Source organism: Lepidochelys kempii, chromosome 4 (assembly GCF_965140285.1).
Source record: "Lepidochelys kempii isolate rLepKem1 chromosome 4, rLepKem1.hap1, whole genome shotgun sequence".
Lineage (NCBI taxonomy): Eukaryota > Metazoa > Chordata > Testudines > Cheloniidae > Lepidochelys > Lepidochelys kempii.
In genome coordinates, this window is record NC_136383.1 from 96,737,311 (window position 1) to 96,756,748 (window position 19,438).

Below are 19,438 nucleotides of genomic sequence, written 5' to 3' on the forward strand. Positions count from 1 at the left end.
AATCCTGGCTGGGGCCTCTAGGTGCTACTTTAATATAAATAAATGAGATGAAGAAACTTCAGCATCTCAGTGTCTTACAACCAAGAATCAGAAGAAATTAAACAACTAGGTCAAACAGCCAGTCAGAATGCAAATTAACCACTGAGAGTTAACCAAGAACAAACACAGTAATTTATTAAAATAAGTGTTTGGAGGGTCTGATGGGTAATGAACATCTCCAACCCAAAGAAAGTATAACATGAAACCCCCACTTTTGAATACTGATGTGAGGTTAAAAATAAATATCTATCAGTCATGCTTGGGAAAAGAAGTAAACCATCATCATTCCCTGGCCATTCAGATGAAGAATACATGAGAAAGAAAAAACATTCATTTTTAATATATTAGTGAGGACAAAATCATGACAGACCAAATGAAGTCTGATATTGCTCCCCATTGGTTGGGCCATAGATTGAAGTTCAGATTACATTACAAATTATCAACACTTGGGTTGAAAATGCAAACTCCTGTTGGCAATAACACTATTTGCTGGCAGCTCTGGACATTATATTCCACCATTTGTAAGCTTTTCATGGGCTAATTCAGCATTATATTATTCTTCTGTTTTGTTCCTTTCCTTCTCGTCTACTTCAGCTTGTTAGAACGTTGAAGCCCCTCAGAACTACATTCTGTCATAATGCTTGAACAATTCCCATCAGGGGCTGGATTTGCCCACAAAATGATAATGAACAATAATGCTCTTTGGATTGCTATTGTTAGTATTTCAATTGCAAAATGCCCTACACCAGACTGTTTGGAGCTTGTCTTTCTTTAACAAGCTTTTAATGAGTAGACAGCTGTGCCTGCAAGGGCTAGGCGGGGGGGAGATACCAGCAAAAGGAGGACACTCAGGCCTAAGAATAGTAAACTATGCTTTATTGAAGGAAGGAAGAACTTAAGCTCCAATCTGCACGGGGAGTCCCTAGGATGCGCAGAGGGGCTGCAGGGGACTCTGGCCATTCGGGACAGCTGACCAGGCAGGACTCCGCAGGGGGGTGGGGGGAGGAGTCCTCTGTGGCACTATAATCTCTGTGCTTATCTTGGGGTTACATGGGGTCACAGCTGGCTACATTCTTATATGTACGATTTATGCTTATTACATAAACGGACTTGTTTACAGGCAAAAATATGCTGAGCTATGCTACAGTATCTTTTGGCAGGGTCTGTCGGACAAAGTTCATTGAAACTGCCTGCATCCTCCACTTACCTCCAGTCACATACTCAGTCCACCACTTAGCTCCTTGCCAATCTTCCGCAACCTTGCCCCTACAACAGCTTAGACTATCAGGCTGTGCAGGAAGGAGTCAGAGAGAAAACAGGCACCTAGAGCCTCTCATTGCTGCCTGTAAGTCATCAGGAATAATGTATCCGTTACATTTCCCTAAGCAAAAAGACTATACAAGGTGAGAGCTACTGTCAGCATAAGCCTCCCTAATATAAGGAGGACTGGAGTGGGCCTCTGTTTCAGCTAGCAGTGCACTGCAAAGCTGCCCAGAGATCCTGCTGGGACAGCCCCCCTCCCTACCAGCCCACAGTACTTAAAAGTACAGCATACTCAGGGCACAGCATACAGATCACAAACAATATTTACAGCCTTCATTGTCCTTCTGAGCAAATAGAACCAGAATGTCATCCTACAGTCTTAATTCTCAACAAGGCTTCTCACCTGAGTGCATTAATATATATTTCTCTTTATTATTGTAATCACATACATTCATCATTGTATTATTTAGTCTTCAAAGATTATTGGAAGTGTGTGAAAGACACATAAAAAGGGAAGGGGAGAAGGAAAGCGAGACAACGAGAATATTAGATTCCTCGGTCTTCATTCAACACTAAAAATATTGTATACAATTTAGATTCCCAATGCTCTCGGTTGATGTGGTCTAGGACAATTTTTACTCTATGCAATATGAGAGATGTTTGCAGTTAGTGTATTGGTCTGGAATGTATGAGCTGACTATTAGCAACTATGCTATTATTACTACAAATGTGTATGATGTTGGTATGTAATTTTCACTTACAGGCTATGTGATTCTGGTTCTCTGAAAACCCCACCTTGCAGGATTTCTACTCCTGGGTTTTACCTCCTTTGGGGCAGATCCCACAGGAGGAGTTCCTGGCAGTATAACTAGAACAGTTCTGTTACACAAGAGAAGGCAGGTGTCATGCACTGCTCTCAGGCATGCCCCCTTGCAGATGCCTTATACACAGCACCCACTCAGGTTTTTTCAATCAATTACCCAGGCCAGATTAGTTAAAAACCTATATTCCATCTGTGGTTCTGGTTTAACAATTAACTCACTTCTTGGTTGCTCAGGTTCACACCCACTCTGGGCCCATATTAGAGCCCCAATAGGTTTTCTTGCCACAGTTCAGGAGGTCCCAGCCCTCCTCCTGCAACTGGATTGTACATCAAACAGTCACTCTTTTAAAACAGGAGACTCCCAGCTCTCCTCCGCAGAGTTACTAGTACTTTAAACCAGGAGTGGGCAAACTTTTTGGCCCGAAGACCACATCTGGGAATAGAAATTATGATAGGGCAGCACTTATAACAGACATAAGATACCAGAGTAGTGGAAGAATTAAAAGAGAAATGACCTCCCAGATTCCACAGGCTGTATGCAGTGCTTAGGAGTCTAGAAAGGCTAGAAGGATTTTGGGGAGGTAATACACAGCAGTGGAGGTCAGTCATGTCAGGACATATGCTTTCTGTTTCATTTTCTGCTACAGACATTGTGAGAGACCTTGGGCAGGTCACATAACCTCTCTGTGCCTCAGTTTCACCGTCACCTGCCCAAGGTCAGATTCGCTTAGATTTTAAGACTAGTAAGAACCACTGTGATGATCTAGTCTGACTTCCTATATAACAGAGGCCTTAGGATTTAATTAATTCCTGCTTCAAGTCCAATAGCTGAAGTTGAACTGGAGTATATCTGTAAGAAAAAACATCCAGTCTTTATTTAAAGATTTCCAGTGATAGAGAATCCATCCCAACGCTGGGTAAATTGTTTCAATAGTTAATTACCCTCATTGTTAAAAATTTGCACCTTATTTCTAATCTAGCCACCTACCAACCATTGGATCTTGTTATACATTTGTCTGCTGGAGTGAAGAGCCCCCTCTTTTATCTAATTTTGTCTCCCATGTACGTTGTTAGACTGTAATCAAGTCACTCCTTAACACCATTCCTGTGAGGGAGGTAATTCTCTCATGCTTTCAGATCGTCAAACAGAAGGTAGTAGGGAAGTGCAAAATATTCTAACCCTTACATTCCTTGAAGGAGAAAAACAGGGGCACAATTTTTATTTCAAAAAGCACAAGCTCCACAGATATCTGCACACTTATATTTGCACATGTAAATTTTACAGCTAGTGCACTTATGAGTGCAAATATTGTGTATGAAATGATGCATGCATATTTGAATGCAGTTTGAAGTCTCTCAACATTTTAGCCTCATCTTCAATATTTCTCCTCTTCCCATACCTTTGGACAGTATTTTTTCCATGGCATAGAACACATTCATTTCCTCAGACATATGCCATAAAGCTAAGCATTGACGTCCACAGCAAATGGATGGTGCCATCTGTCTGCACTGTGAAAATGTACAGTTTGACTTCTGAATAGAATATGTAACAGAAAGTGCCTGATTTCCAGGGAACTCATGGTGTGGTACAAAGAACTTCCAATACTTCGTCAGATACTTAGTTTACTCTGATAGCTACTCAAATTATCTTTACACTAGAACCTAGGCTTTTATGGCTTGCATTATGTATGAGAATCCAGATAGGCTCACAGCTTTAATTATTCCACACAAGAGACAAAACCAGTCATTAAGAATTCAGTGTATCATTTACATGATAATACAAATCCCTTTCTTCCAGTGAGTTTTTGGATAACAATGACAACGCTCTGCTGTCTGACTCCTCAGCATCTTAAATTAAATCTTCACTGGTGCACTCATATTAGTTGCAACAATTATGAAAATGAGTGTTGTCACATGAACTTTTGACTGGGATCCATTTCAGTGTCATTCTGCGTCTCTCACTGCATCTAGAATATCATGGTTTCAAAGCTCAAGGTGCTTAGTAAAGGTCATTCACTTGCCTTCGGTATGCCTCGTGTATCAGCTTCTAGCTTCACTGCAAGGGGAATCTTCCTTAGGCATACAAGGTCTGCAGGGCTAAAAGGAGTAAAAAGCATTAAAAGAATTGTTTGTCCATAAAGCAAACAAACACACAAGCAGTAGATGTGCTGAGCAAGGAGACAGTTTTGTATAGTCAATTGGCTGACTGTCACATCAGTTTAATAAAACTGTTTAAAATTTATGATTTGTACTAGAGTAAAGGGAGTCGCCCGATAATCACACCTATTGTGCTAGATGTTGCATAGGCAAGTGCCAAAGAAAACAGATCCTAGCCCAGCGAGTTTACAATCTAGATATCAAAACAGGATGCAACAAATGGGCAAGATAGATAAATGAGATGGGATGGGTGGGAGGATGAAGTAACAGAATGAGCAATGTTGAACAAAGAGCTGAAGTCACAACTCCATGCTTTAGCAGTATTAGGGTAGTACCTAAAGGTTCCAGACAGGATCAGCTCCCCTCCCACCCCCATACAGTACATCTTTAAACTGTGCAAATACAGGGGAAGATGTAGAATCAAGAAGAAAATAGGGAAACAGCATCAAAGGCAGCAGAAAGTTCAAGTTTCAGAGTAACAGCCATGTTAGTCTGTATTCGCAAAAAGAAAAGGAGTACTTGTGGCACCTTAGAGACTAACCAATTTATTTGAGCATGAGCTTTCGTGAGCTACAGCTCACTTCATCGGATGCATACCGTGGAAATTGCAGCAGATATTATATACACACAGAGATCATGAAACAATATCTCCTCCCACCCCACTGTCCTGCTGGTAATAGCTTATCTAAAGTGATCATCAAGTTGGGCCATTTCCAGCACAAATCCAGGTTTTCTCACCCTCCACCCCCCTACACACAAACTCACTCTCCTGCTGGTAATAGCCCATCCAAAGTGACAACTCTCTTCACAATGTGCATGATAATCAAGGTGGGCCATTTCCTGCACAAATCCAGGTTCTCTCACTCCCTCACCCCCCTCCAAAAACCACACACACAAACTCACTCTCCTGCTGGTAAAAGCTCATCCAAAGTGACCACTCTCCCTGCAATGTGCATGATAATCAAGGTGGGCCATTTCCAGCACAAATCCAGGTTTTCTCACCCCCCCACCCCCATACACACACAAACTCACTCTCCTGCTGGTAATAGCTCATCCAAAGTGACCACTCTCCCTACAATGTGCATGGTAATCAAGGTGGGCCATGTCCAGCACAAATCCAGGCTCTCTCACCCCCCCCCCCCCCCGGGGACACACACACACACACTCACTCACTCTCCTGCTGGCAATAGCTCATCCAAACTGACCACTCTCCAAGTTTAAATCCAAGTTTAACCAGAACGTCGGGGGGGGGGGTAGGAAAAAACAAGGTTCAAGGAGAATGATAGGGAAGAGGATGCAAGACTTAGCCAGAAAAAAGTCCTAGAAATCATGGTGAGCCCGGTTTTGATGGCGTAAAAAATTAATACCGGAAGGGATCCAGGCAAGAATTAGCTGGAGGGAAATCAAGGTAGCTATTGTTTTTAACCAGTTCAAAGAATTGAGAGGGGAAGAAGGAGATGGGACAGTAGTTAGAGGCAGGTGGGTGTTAGGACATAAACATGTTTGAACATTCATTGGAAGAAGCCAGAAGAAAAGGATGAGGCAAAATGAGGGAGTGAAAGAGGGAGGAAGAGATAGCAGCAGCTAGGCAGGGAAAGTCTCAGGGGAATTGTCAAATATTCACATTTAGAGTGTGTTTTTCCATCTAGCACACAGCAAGTTGGCCACACTGCAGGCCACAGATTAAATGTAGCCCTTGGAATTCTATTATCTTTAATATGGGGGTGCATCCCATTGGGATCACTGCTCCTAGGACACAATGCTCCTTCCTGAGCCAATCCAAGGCCATAACCTGTTTTAACCAAGACAGAGTACAACATACTTGTCCAGCGCTCTTTCATAGGGTGCACTTCCATGTTACAGATAATGGCAGTTACAACTGTTAGTTTAATGCATGTTAGACTCCGCCCTTAACTCCTGGCAAGTTGCTAATATGACCTTAGCTGAGCAAAGTTTGGATGCCTCTGATCTGATGGAATCATTCTGACAAGATGACTCACGTAATGACAATCTCTCAAATTATTTTGTTTGTTTTTACAGAATTAAAGATACAGAAACCTCAGATACATCCCTCAGTAACAAAGTACCATCAAGGCAAACTAGCTAAACATTCCTTCATACATAAAAATAAATACACTCTAGTATCTTCAGTTAAATTGCTTTGCCAATAATCAGGAAGCTCATGAAAAAGACCATAATAAAAAAAGTCCACATGAAGAATCTGTCCATCACTTTTGCTACCTTTTTCCACTCAATTCCTTTCGCGCGGTTTGCTTTGTGGTCTCTGACGCAATTAGCAATATACTCAATATTCTTTATCAGTACTTTATAACAGGAGCAGCAGTTAACAGCATCCTTAGCATTTTCACATTGAATTCCATTACTGTTATTTAAATGTCCATTTAGCTTCTTCTTTAGATCACTGTCATTGTTTCTGTTCCTGGAAAGTTGACTGGTCACCCCCGCGTGTCTGTCTTGCTTTTTCTGATACTTAAAATCCTTTCTTAATTTATGTTCTTGTGCTTTCACTCTTTGTGGACTTGTACAATTTTCACCCACATCATAAACAAAAAAGATCTTTGACATGTAGTCCAAAATAACCACTCTGGCCCATTGTGGAACAGGTTGGGCTTCTGCTCCACAGTGATGGATATTCATTATAATGATGGTCAGTGCAGTGGATGCTGTAATCATTGTCATAGTTGCTATGTAATATTTGCCTGTAATGTAAAAAAATATGGAAATGTATATTAAAAGTATTATTCAAGTTAAAATCACCTCTTCAGAAAGGAACAAAAATCTTACAACATAAAGTGAAATGTGAGAAGCTATGGTCAGAATTCTGGAATCATCCTAATGCTCTGTAGTTATGGTTGCATTGGAATTTGCCACTTAAAATAGCATTTAAGTCCATTCAAACAAATAAAATCTCCCACTGATCATGACCCATATTATACCATTTCAAAAGAATAACCACATAATTATCAAGGTAAATATTCACACTCTCTAATGCCCCAATTTCAAAAGCAACCATGTGAAAGTCTTTTTAAAAAATGTTCACAGTGAATTTCACATATTTTTAGGATCCCTACAAAATTTGTATCAACATTTACACACTTCACATTTGTTACACCACTTTTTTTTCCAAATTCATAAATTAATTTGGAAAAAAGCCCACCCATCATGTAAGTGATTATATGAAATTATCATAACTGTTGATTTTCAACAAAGAAGCAGTGAAGATCACATTTTTCATCTCTGGGTTTCCAGATGCATGAGGGGCTGGGAATGTCTGCAGCTTGGCAAAACCAATGGGGGAAAAGGGGAGTCTGGAAGCTGAGCTGTGCAGGAGAAGAAGGCATATACACGCTTCTTTACGTTTTCCCCAACAGATCAGCTAGGGCTCACCAAAGAAAGGAGTTAGGAGGAGTCCTAGTTCTGCATGGCAGAACAAGCTGTGCTGTAGGTGTGCTCAGATTCTATAGAACCTAACAGGTTCTCAAACCAGGCCACCTAGGAACCAGTTGTTATATGAGAGCTACACCCTGGGATAGTGGGCTGCATGGTTCATGGGAAGCTAGGAACCTGCACCATAAGGAAAGTCTTCTGCAGCATACCTGCTCTGGATTGTATTAAAAGGGTTCTCCCGCTCCCAGACAAGCCACAGAATATCCATCAAGTGGGCCAGAGAAGACACTAGCGCTTCCCCCACCGTCTCCTCCTGTATAATTGAGCTGCTCCTCAGCTCCCACATCTGACCTCTTCTCCTGTGAATTGTCCCCAAATCCTCACATAACCTCTGTCCTTAGCTCAAATCCCCGACAGCCAGACCCTGCTCCTTGGAGTCGGGGCTGCTTGTGGGATTTAAGCCAGGATCAGAGTCTGGAATGGAACTGAGCCAGTAGATTTCCTTCTATGGCCCTGAGGGGAGAGAAAGTGCCACCCCACCCAACATGCCCTGACCTCTCCAATCCCCTAGCCATAGCAAAGGTGCTGTTCCACAGCTCAGCTGTGCAGAAACAGTCATAGGGAGCACTAATGCTTGTCTGGCTTTTCTACTTGACAGAGTTGCTATGATTTGCCGCCCCATGTCTTGTGGTCATCTCTGGTGAGCTATAGCAGGTCTAACCGGTGCAGAAGGCAGGGAAGACTTAGTGCTCACCCCTTCTCCATCACAACTCTGCATTCCCTGCAGCTCTCCCTCTTCCCATCCAACAAGTCACGTGATCCTCACCCCCACAAACTCCCTGTTGCTTCCAACACACAACCCACAATGCTCTCATCCAATGTCTCAAGACAGCAGACTTCAACCAAATGAATCACTACACCAGTACCCGGAGCACCCTGTGGTCTCTCAGCCAATTACTGACCCATTACAGCTTGTGAACCTATGAAGATGACATCCTGAAGTGTCTGACCTCACCCTCAATTTTCCTTCATTAACACTGCAGCCCAGGTTTTAGCACATCCATGTTTTATTATTAGTTTATCCCCATGCAGCAAAAAATAATCTTGTCATAGAACTTCACTATATTTGTACAAGTACCATACACATTTGAAGTATTGCACAAGGATTTAGAAACTTTGCATCACAATATTTATCTTTCCAGATTCCATTAATGATGTACAATCTCCCTGACATTATACAACCACTATTTATAAGCCATGATAAAAATCTGAAATACCCACCTATCAAGGGCACATTTTCAGAAGGAGGCATGCTTTCTGCAACCATTAGCTGAAATACAGTTAGAGCAAGCAGAACTGTAACGCCAAGCGACACTTTTTCCCCAGAATCTGCAGGAAGGTAGAATCCCAGTGGGGCCAGGAAAGAGATCAAAACACAAGGGAGCAGCAGGTTAAATATATAGAAGGAAGACCTCCTTTTCAAGATCAGTGTGAATGTAATATCTGGATACGGCTCAGAGCAGCAGCCATAAGTGATTACATTCTTAACAGCTGGCATCCCATGAATCTCCCACTCCACATCTTCTATAAAGTCAGATAGATCTCCACTGTCCAAAGCATTTATTATGTCTACCTGATTACCATTGTAGGTCCAGGAACCAAAGGTAAGGTTACACTGCTGGTCATCAAAGGGAAAATAAGAAACATCCACCACACATGAGCTCTTTGTTATAGCTGGTGCATCCCAAGTAATTTTTCCATCATATCTCAATACTACATTTGTGTTCACTGGTTCTGAAAAGTCATCATCAGCCCTAAAAAGACAAAATGATAAAAAAAAATTAGAACACAAAATAAATCAGAAAATAAAGTTATTAAGCACACCTCTGAATTCACATCATTTACTGAATATGTACTGGCTGTTACGTATGGCCACTATAATGACTATTATTGGACAGACTCAGCTGTGTGTCAAAGATCCAATACTGCTAACATATAACTGAAATTCTCCTTAGCTCAAGCAGTAAGAGTCTCTGCTTTTTGCAGCAGGGGATTTGAGTGTTATTCCTGATGCAACTGTAAAGTTCAGCGTGCAGCACTAACAACAAACTTGAAATCCTAGATGACCATGGATTTGTTACAGTATTTAGGCTGTCACAAATTAACATTAAGAAGAAAGATGGCCTTGTTGTTAAGGCAGAGTCAGATCAGAGTCCATAGGTCTCCCAGACCTAGGCCTGGTTCTGCTGCTTCCCCAGCAAAGCTGCCTTAGAACTATCCCATGTGAGGAACCCCTGAGCCCTTTACATCATGTGCAACACAAAGATGTGTCTTTTGGTCTCATGGAGTGTAAACATTTGGGGCTACATTTTACCTTATTAAAACATTCCCTGCCATGCCAAAAGCCTAAATACGGGACCACTGTGCTAGTAAAACTGATTGTTCTAGTTTACTATCGGTCATAACAACAAATAAACTAGCTCAGATAATGGTAAATAAATGTTTGAAAATTAGATTAATTCACAACACAGGTAAAGATATTTTTTTCCAAAGTTTTTATTTTCTCTTGTGGTGCCCCTTTCTAGTGGGTGATATTGTGAACCCATGCTCTTTAATGTAAATGCTTGAGCAAACAATTTTAAACAGATTTTGAAAGATAGTTTCTCCTTATAAAACATTCAACTTCTTTTCTAAAGAAGCAACAAAGGGTACTTTTTCCACGTAATGAGTCAATCATCTGGAAGCTCCCCAGTACTTAATTTGTAATGAAAGAGGTGTTGGGGCTCAAGCAATTTTTTTACTTTCATAACTGAGGCGGCAAACCCAGAGGCGCTGGGACTAAGAACTGCCAGGGCTAAGAACTGCCAGGGCTAAGTCCTGGCAAGCCCTGACACAAATTAAACACTGAAGCTCCATTGGCACAGCCCCACAGAGCGGGTGAAAGGGCACCAACTATGTTGTTACCTATTGTATCTTGATTCCTAATTCAGCTGTAACTGAAGTGTAGACAGGACTACAGACATATGCTCAAAATTAATCTCTTATGGACAGAGAAAGGTTTTGAAGTGACCTCGAAACCACTGCTCCACAATTTCACGTAAGTCACATTTGCTCAGTATAGTCTCTTAATAAGCAGTAAAAATAAACTTAAGTGAAACCATACATACTTTGTGCAGAGACCAGACTGTAGTAGTAGGACTCAAGGCCCCTTTCACAGCATCATATTAACACAGAAATTGCGATACCAGATGAGACCACTGGTCTGTCTAGTCCAATATCTTATGGCCAGATCCAGTCACTCCAAAGGAAGGTGCAATAAACTGGAAGTGGATGGTTATGGGTTAACTCACCCATAGGAAAATTTCTTCATATATATTCATTTATAAAAGAAAAATATTAAATCTAACTATGTGGTTGTGCTAAGAAACTGCCCCTCAATTGTACTTACTTGTTATACAGGACAATGTCTGGTCTCCATACCAGGTTGCTAGGAATCCTGATAGAATCCAACCCATCATATTCATCTTTGTCCCACTTGAGATATGCATCATACCAACTTTGTCGAATCCATAAATACGCAGTCAAAATTTGGTTTCTTTCATCCTGTAAGGAGTTACTCTATACATAAACATTTCTAATCTATGACTCAACAAAGACACACTTTGTTTCAGGGGGAGTTCATTTTATAAACATAATGTGTTTCTTCTAAGACTTACTGTACGGTAAGAAGTCTATAATGTCAGTTCAGAGGAACCAACTATGACAATTCCCACTGATTTCTCTGAAAGGTGTGCTGGCTCAGACCTTAGTTTGGTAGTACACCTGTTAATGTTTACATTATTTTAAAATACCTGTAATTAAAAAACCATATGAGGAATTTTCTTCACTCTTTGCAGACACATTCTGCTTTGCAGACAAATTCTCCTTTGCCTTCAAAGTGAATCTGACAATTTTCGAACCAAACCAGTTTTCCAAGCAAAAGCTATTGGGGGAGGGGGGCTAAACTAGGACTTTTTATTGGAAGCTGGATACAGCATGAACTGTGAAGAACTACTACTTCTGCAAAACAACAGGCATAAAGAAAAATAAGATACCCAATTTTTTTTTTTTTTTGCTTCAGTGCAAAGGGACAAAACAAACGCTTTGATGCTGAAAAAATCAGTATCTAATTGTTATTACAAAAGAAGTCTAACATCTTAACCAGTCAGGTCATAACGGTGCAAATGGATGAGTACATATTAGGAACAGAAACCTATGAAGAAACATTATTAAATGTATCACTTTATGCAGGAAAATGCAAATTGTCCTCACATCTCCAAGTGAGGCATGAAGTTTTAAATTCTGAAACCCACGCTGTTCTAAGAGTTTCCAAATTGTAGGTGTGGAAGTTTGCACATTTCTAGAACACGGAACTGTCTTGTTACTCACCATATCTTTAATTTGGGACAGCGTGATCTGAAGGGTGACATTCAGTGCTTTATCTGTGTCTTCCACTGGTCTCAGAGCATTTGAATAGTCTCCAAACAGTTCACTGAATAGCATTTGAGCATATTTTCCTTGTGCAGACTCCACACCTACATCAAATAGTATATCAAATATATCACATTAAGTAGTGTGCATGCTATCCCCAAGGCTCCAAATAGCATTTTGTTACTGTTAGAATACATACTGCCATCCAGCTGGTAATATACACATACTGTACTATATCATATTTAATATAGAACACATGTAGCAAATCTGATGAGACCCATGCAGAATAGGTCATTATGTTGTAGTAACTAAATGGATATTATAACATTAATGTTTTACACCCATTTTATATAACACTCTGCAATAATATAGCCCTTTTCATCCATAGATACGACAGTCCTTTTCACAAGAGGACAAATATCATTATCCCTATTTTATTGATGGTGGAAAATAAGGCCCAGAGAGAATAAGGCCCAGATTTTTATAGGAATTCAGGCATAGGCATTGCAATGTGAGCACAGCTAATTGATTTAGGACAGGGGTGGGAAAACTTTTTGGCCCAAGGGCCACATCGGGAAATAGAAATTGTACGGTGGGCCATGAATGCTTACAAAACTGGGGCTGGTGGTGAGGAGTCTGGGGTGTAGGAGGGTGCTCTGGGCTGGGACTGAGGGGTTCAGAGGGCAGGAGGGGGATCAGGACTGGGGCAGGGGTGCGGGAAGGGGTGTAGGTTCCAGCAGGAGGTGCAGGCTCTGGGGTGGGGCTGGGAATGAGAGGGTTGGGGTACAGGAGTGGGCTCTGGGCTAGGATTGAGGGGTATGGAGAGTGGGAGGGTGATCAGGGCTGGGGTAGGGGCTTGGGGTGTGGGGAGAGGCTCAGGCGCTTACCTCAAGTGCCTCCCGGAAGCAGTGGCATGTCCCTTCTGTGGCTCCTATGCAGAGGCATGGCTATGCAACTCTGCATGCTGCCCCGTCCGCATGCACCGCCCCTGCAGCTCCCATTGGAGCAGGTAGGAGCCAGAGCAGGGCCATGCCACGGCTTCCAGGAGCCACGTGGTGCGGCCCCCAACCCTGCGCCCCAGCTGGAGGGGGGCCAAGCCGCGTGGTGTGGCTCAGGGGCCAGCTTAAAACAGCTCAAAGGCCAGATCCGGCCCGTGGGCTGTAGTTTGCCCACACCTGATTTAGGAGCCTAAATCTCATTTTCAAGAGGGATTTAGGCTTTTAGGTGCCTAAATCACAGAAACTGTCAATGGCTTTAGACTCCCAAGTGCCTAAATCCTTTTTTGAAAATGAGATTTAGGCTCCTAAATCAGTTAGCTATTGCATCACTGAGGGCAGCAATGCCTAAATACTTTTCAAAATCTGGTGATTTGCTTAAACAGTCACTCAGTTGCTGAGCTAAGAATAGAAACCAGGTCTGACTTCCAGTCCTCTACCCTAGCCAACGGCTTGTTCTGTCTCCCTACACATAAATATTGCTCTCTACAAGAGAGAGTTGAATACTACTTCTAAAATTTGCTCCTCTTTTATGGCATTCATGTTTGAATAAAAAATTAGATGAATTTTGTTCATTATTCGGCCAATGGATAGAGCTGGTTGAATAATTAGTGAATACATTCATTGAATAATTCCTTCAATTAATTTTTGCAAACTTTTCCAAAGAATAGCATATATGTGAAAAAGATTTTTATTCTGTTATGCATCCGGCTCTACAGATAATCCACTGAAATACTTTCTTTAAAATCATAGGTTTACAAATTGCTTTGTCCTCTGAAGTTTCTCTGTGTTTTCTGCATTATCTTTAGATGGAGTCACAGATTTCAAAAAGCAAAGGACAAGGATGTTAACATTTGTCTGACCTACGCAAATTTAAATTCACACAAGTACGCAGCAAGTATTTCAGCGTACCTCACTCTTCAGCCATTTAGCTGTTCAATTATTTAGTAGTGCAGTTCAGGACTAACTACAGTTCAAACGCCACCTTCACTGGAAAAAACGCAATCAAAGCTAATAAAACCATTTAAACAGCATTTAGGTTCAACAGTCTGCAATCAGAAAATAGTTCTATTTCTGCAGTGCTTACTCAGCAATGAAATAAAATAGCTTGAAACAGTTAAGAGGCTCCACAGCTGCCCAAACTGCATTTTTTGTGCACTCAGCCCTGTGAAGTCAGGGGATGCACAAGGAATGATGGATGAAGTCGTAAGTGTATAAAGCAACCCTTAAGCTGCACACTGGTATGGGGAAGGGCTCTCACCTCGAAGTATCATTGCTGTGAAAACCAACCAAAGGGAGACACAGCAGAAGGGCAGGCTGTTTCTCTTCATTCTGAATCCTGAAGTAACTCTGCTCCTCCAGGAACACAAAAATTGTTTTCACCTTCCGAAGCTGAGACCAATGAGTTGTGCAGCAGCACAAAAGCAGTGGAGACACGGATGTGCTGCTGGTAAGAGCTCTGTTCTCAACGGCAGCAAGTTTCCTGTGCCCTGAGCGGGGCCCCAGTGCGCACCCCACTCTGCCCTGGTAACCTGAGAGCTGCCCGCTCTGCTGCTCAGTGAGAAGCCAGACAGATGGGATATCACGAGGAAACACTTCATGTAAATCTCATTCTTTTCACGGTGTTACTGGTTCTTTCTTCTTACTATTAATGCATCAGTAGAAAGTCAGTATATGAAGAATAGTCCATTCACACTCCCTCAATCTGCATCAGATTCCGTCACCCTTATGTAAGCAGTAGCTCAGCCTGTGTAGGTCCACTGAAATCAAGGGAAATTCTTTCAGAGTAAGTCACTACTCAACATGAGGAACAGTGGCAGAATCTGGCCCCATAAGTATAGAATTCTTCCAGGACAGTTCAATGCCAATTTGATGGAGGCCCAGTGTTACTCATTTGTTTATATTCCTCATATTGTTAGTCAGAGAAATTCGCTACTCTCTTTGTGGTCAAACTGTAGTTTGCTGGCATCGTAGGTGCCTTTCAACTGATAGGGCCATTGTCCACTTCCACCTTGCTCTCTCTCCTTTCCATATAGGATAATCCAGTTTGAAGAAAAGCACTAGGATTCAGTGAGGGGCACTAGATCGTCATTTTTGCCATCGCATTTTAGAATAGGCAGTGAAGACTATATATCTAGCTGAAACTGCAAGAGGAAGTGTACATAAAAGAATGAAATTACCAATAACAGAATTTAGCCAGGGCACATCTGGCTTGTGTAATAAGATTATACACTGCGCTCACCAGTTTACACTCACCAGTTCTTTCTGGTGAAAGTGAACGGATATTTCCAAACAAAAAAATGCTTTCCTTTTAGTAGCATTCTTGGTACCATGTGACCAGTGTATGTGCTTCGCTGGCTACATACACCACTGAGATTTGTGGCCAAGTTTAACAGCTAAAACCAGTAATTTCAATAAGAGTACTTGTAATGAAATATCTCTCTCTCTGTCACATCATCTGCTGAATTCCCAAAAGGAAAAAGGTTATAAGTAGTTTAGAAATAAGAGAGGTCAAGGTGGCCCTTAGATTGTATGTAACATGTTGCTTTCTCTTTAGGAAGCAGAGGCACACAGCGTTAAAGGGGATAGCAGGGATATTGTCAGGTCAATGTGATCTCAGGGAATCTCAAACATCAGTTTGTAGTGTATTTGTCTTTAGGCTGGGAGTAGATACTATTGGTGTGTCCTAGTCTGTGGGGAGCTTGCTTTTGATGAGATTGCAGAGATTAGGGGTTGTTTGAAGGCCAGAAGAGGAGGTTCAGGAAAGATTTCTTACAGGTTGGGGTCCCCATCGAGAATGAGTTGTAGCAGTTTGATGATCATATGGGTTCCAGTATGGTGGACAACTAGGGGGGTGTGATCAGAGGAGGTTTGCATTTCTGTATTGAAGCAGGTTCTCTCGGAGTATTTGGCCTGTTCCAGGATGCGATTTACTTCTCTAGTGGAGTGTCCTTGTTTGGTGAAGGCGGCTTTGAGTATGCTAAGGTGTATTTCCTGCACTTTTTCCTCAGAGCGTATTCTGTTGTTGCCGGCACCCAGTGCCAAGAGGCTGAACAACAGCTTGAGTTGGTTCGTTACCCGGTGTGCTACACCCAATAATTACAATGGGGTGGAGAAGCAGAAAAGTTTATTTGCAGCTGCAAAAAGGTACAGGGAGAATAAAATCTCAAATCCTGCACACAGAGCAGGAAGTTACACAGGCTTTTATACATCCTTTTTTCCAGCATACTTGTCCAATAGCAAGCTGCCCCAAGTATCCATATAGCCAGCCAATCCAGTTCCCAGCTTCTCTGTATCATTTGTTAAACTATACATAAAGCTGCTTTATTCAGCATTGTTCTTCCATATCTCCCCTGTTGGGCCTTGCTTAGTTTCAGGCAGTCTGACTCTGCAACATACTGTTGCAGATTCTCAGCATAACTGCTGTGTGTGCCTCCAGGCGGGGTGGGGGGGGCCAAGGACACTTGGGCCTAGTACGCAGAGCTGCTGCGAGTGCCTCCAGGCAGGAGGGGGGGCCAAGGACACCTGGGCCTAGTGCGAGGGGGCTTCATCGACACTCGTGGTCTTCCATCCCCTCGAGTTACCTAGTGGCCATGCCCCAGTGTCCCCAACACTGTGGTATCTGAGTGCCTGGCTGTAGATTACAAATTTCTTAGTGTTTGGAGTGGTTACTGGATCTATGAAGATAGATGTGGTGATCCATGGGTTTCTTACATATAGTTTTCTGTGGGGTTCCATTGCTGAAGCTGATTGTGGTGTCCAGGAAATTTGAGCTGGTGTGGGAGTGTTCCAGAGAGAGTTTGGTCATAGAATCATAGAAGATTAGGGTTGGAAGAGACCTCATCTAGTCCAACCCACCTGCTCAAAGCTAAATCATCCCACCCAACTAAATCATCCCAGCCAGGACTTTGTCAAGCCGGGCCTTAAAAACCTTTAAGGATGGAGATTCCACCACCTCCCTAGGTAACCCATTCCAGTGCTTCACCACCCTCTTAGTGAAATCGTTTTTCCTAATATCCAACCTAGACCGCCCCTACTGCAACTTGAGACCATTTCTCCTTGTTCTGTCATCTGCCACCACTTTGACCAGCCTAGCTTCATCCTCTTTGGAACTCGCCTTCAGGTAGTTGAAGACAGCTATGAAGTTGTGGTGGAAATCTATGTGGGACTTTAAGTCGTCTGTCCATAGGATGAAAATATCATCAATGTATCTCAGGTATATCACTGGTTTCATGGTGCATATATCCAGAAATTCTTCTTCAAGGTGGCCCAGGAAGAGGTTGGCATATTGAGGAGCCATCCCAGTACCTATGGCTGTTCCCATGGTTTGGACAAAGTGTTTGTTGTTGACTGTAAAGTTGTAATGGGTGAGGATGAAATGGATGAGATGTGCGGTCGCCTAGGGTGCCAAGTGGTTGGGGGTGGCGGTGGAGCAGAGGTGAGCTGGGGCAGGGGGGCGCGGGGAGGGCCGCCTGCAGCAAGTAATGGGGGGGGGTACAGAGGGGAACCGCTCCCCACCCCAGCTCACCTCTGCTCCGCCTCCTCCCCTGAGCACCGCCCCGCTGTGCTTCTCTCCCTCCCAGGCTTGTGTGCCAAACAGCTGATTGGGAGGCGGGAGAAGTGGCAGCGTGCTCAGGGAGGAGGTGGAGTAGAGGTGAGCTGGGGTGGGGATCTGCTGCACGTGGCTCCCCGGGCCGAGGGGGAGGGAGGGAGTGGCAGGGAGCTGCCACAGGGAGGGCTGCCCTGGCCGGGGGGGGTGGTGGTGGTGGGGAGCTGCTGCAGGGTGGGCACCTCAGGGCGGAGAGGGAGGGGCGGGGAGCTACCACAGGGGCTGTGGGGGGCAGTGCAAGGTGGAAGTTTCTTTTAGGGCATGAAATCTCCTTGCACCGGCCCTGTCACTATGCTCTCAAATGAACTCGTACAGAAAAATGATAAAAAACAAAAATACCATATCACCTGTGGGTGAACACTTTTCACAAAAAGAAAAGGAGTACTTGTGGCACCTTAGAGACTAACAAATTTATTTGAGCATAAGCTTTCATGAGCGACAGCTCACATCCGATGAAGTGAGCTGTAGCTCACGAAAGCTTATGCTCAAATAAATTTGTTAGTCTCTAAGGTGCCACAAGTACTCCTTTTCTTTTTGCAAACAGACTGACACGGCTGCTACTCTGAAACTTTTCACAAAGTGATCACTCTATATCTCACCTATCAGTCCTCATCCTCAAAAGAAACCTGCACAACAATTTCAAAAGACAAACCTGAGAGGTTAAATTCATAACTTTGCTAGACACTAAAAATCATGAGTAAATAAAATAGAGACACTGGATTTATGGCTTATCACAACAATCTGTAACCCACTAACAATCCTACCCTCAGCTACTTCGCTGACCTCCCACCCCCACCTTTCTTCCGTCCCTATGAATGGAGGTGTATTAACAGGCCACTTCACCTTGAATGGTCCCTTGAAATGTGTGTTATATATGGAATAAATTGAATATATTTGTTATATATACAAATACATATGGGAACACACTTGCTTCCTCTTATATTTGAGGTGCTACATGATTTATACCATTCCAATGTAAAACTTGCATTGCAAAAGAGGTATAAATTTTTTATCAGACAATCTTATGCATTATACTGCAAATTTTACAGCACATCGGTCTACAGTATACCTCAAATACGTAATGTTGACATAATTGAGCACATCGTTATCAGGACGCTCTGTTGCAAATCTGGGCGTTGGTACAAATAATGTTTGGAGCAGTACACTTTGAGGGACAGCACTGTTCATACTCCTGTACTTATGCTAAACCATCTGTTCCACTATGTATTTAGCTGTGACACTGAACACGTTTCCCAGACATGAAGAAGAGCTCTGTGTAAGTTCAAAAACTTGTCTCTCTCACCAACAGCAGCTGGTCCAAGAAAAGATACTATCTAACCTACTTTGTGTCTCGAATATCTTGGGACCAACATAGCTACAACACCACTGCATACAACTGTAGCTTATTGTAATTACAGGAGTATGAACAGGGCTGTCCCTCAGTGTACTGCTCCCAACATTATTTGTACCAACACCCAGATTTGCAACAAAGTGTCCTGATAAAGATATAACATATATATTCAATTTATTCCATACATATATATATATATTCCATTTAATGTTCACTATGGAATCCTAAATGGGTACCAAGTGATAATAAAGAATTAACACTACCATTCCAACAAACAAATTTAACTCAGCCACACATAGTACTTATGTTTCCTCAATTCTTTT

General features: G+C 42.5%; 1 protein-coding gene across 4 annotated transcripts in view; it reads right to left on the reverse strand.

Annotated features, from left to right (window-relative positions):
- Nucleotides 1-6,286: 6,286 nt before the first annotated feature.
- The window catches only part of CHRNA9 (cholinergic receptor nicotinic alpha 9 subunit), a 38,569-nt gene continuing 25,417 nt past the window's right edge, over nt 6,287-19,438 (reverse strand). For 2 of the 4 annotated variants that reach the window (XM_073342215.2, XM_073342216.2), the window contains exons 3-6: nt 12,119-12,264; nt 11,139-11,293; nt 8,972-9,504; nt 6,287-7,002 (exon numbers count right to left, since the gene is read on the reverse strand). In XM_073342215.2, coding sequence (XP_073198316.1) covers nt 6,434-7,002; nt 8,972-9,504; nt 11,139-11,293; nt 12,119-12,232 — 1,371 coding nt within the window. In that variant the 5' untranslated portion in view covers nt 12,233-12,264 and the 3' untranslated portion in view covers nt 6,287-6,433. Of the gene's footprint in view, nt 7,003-8,971; nt 9,505-11,138; nt 11,294-12,118; nt 12,265-19,438 lie in introns of those variants that run through there. The other 2 variants (XM_073342217.2, XM_073342218.2) reach the window with 2 other exon arrangements.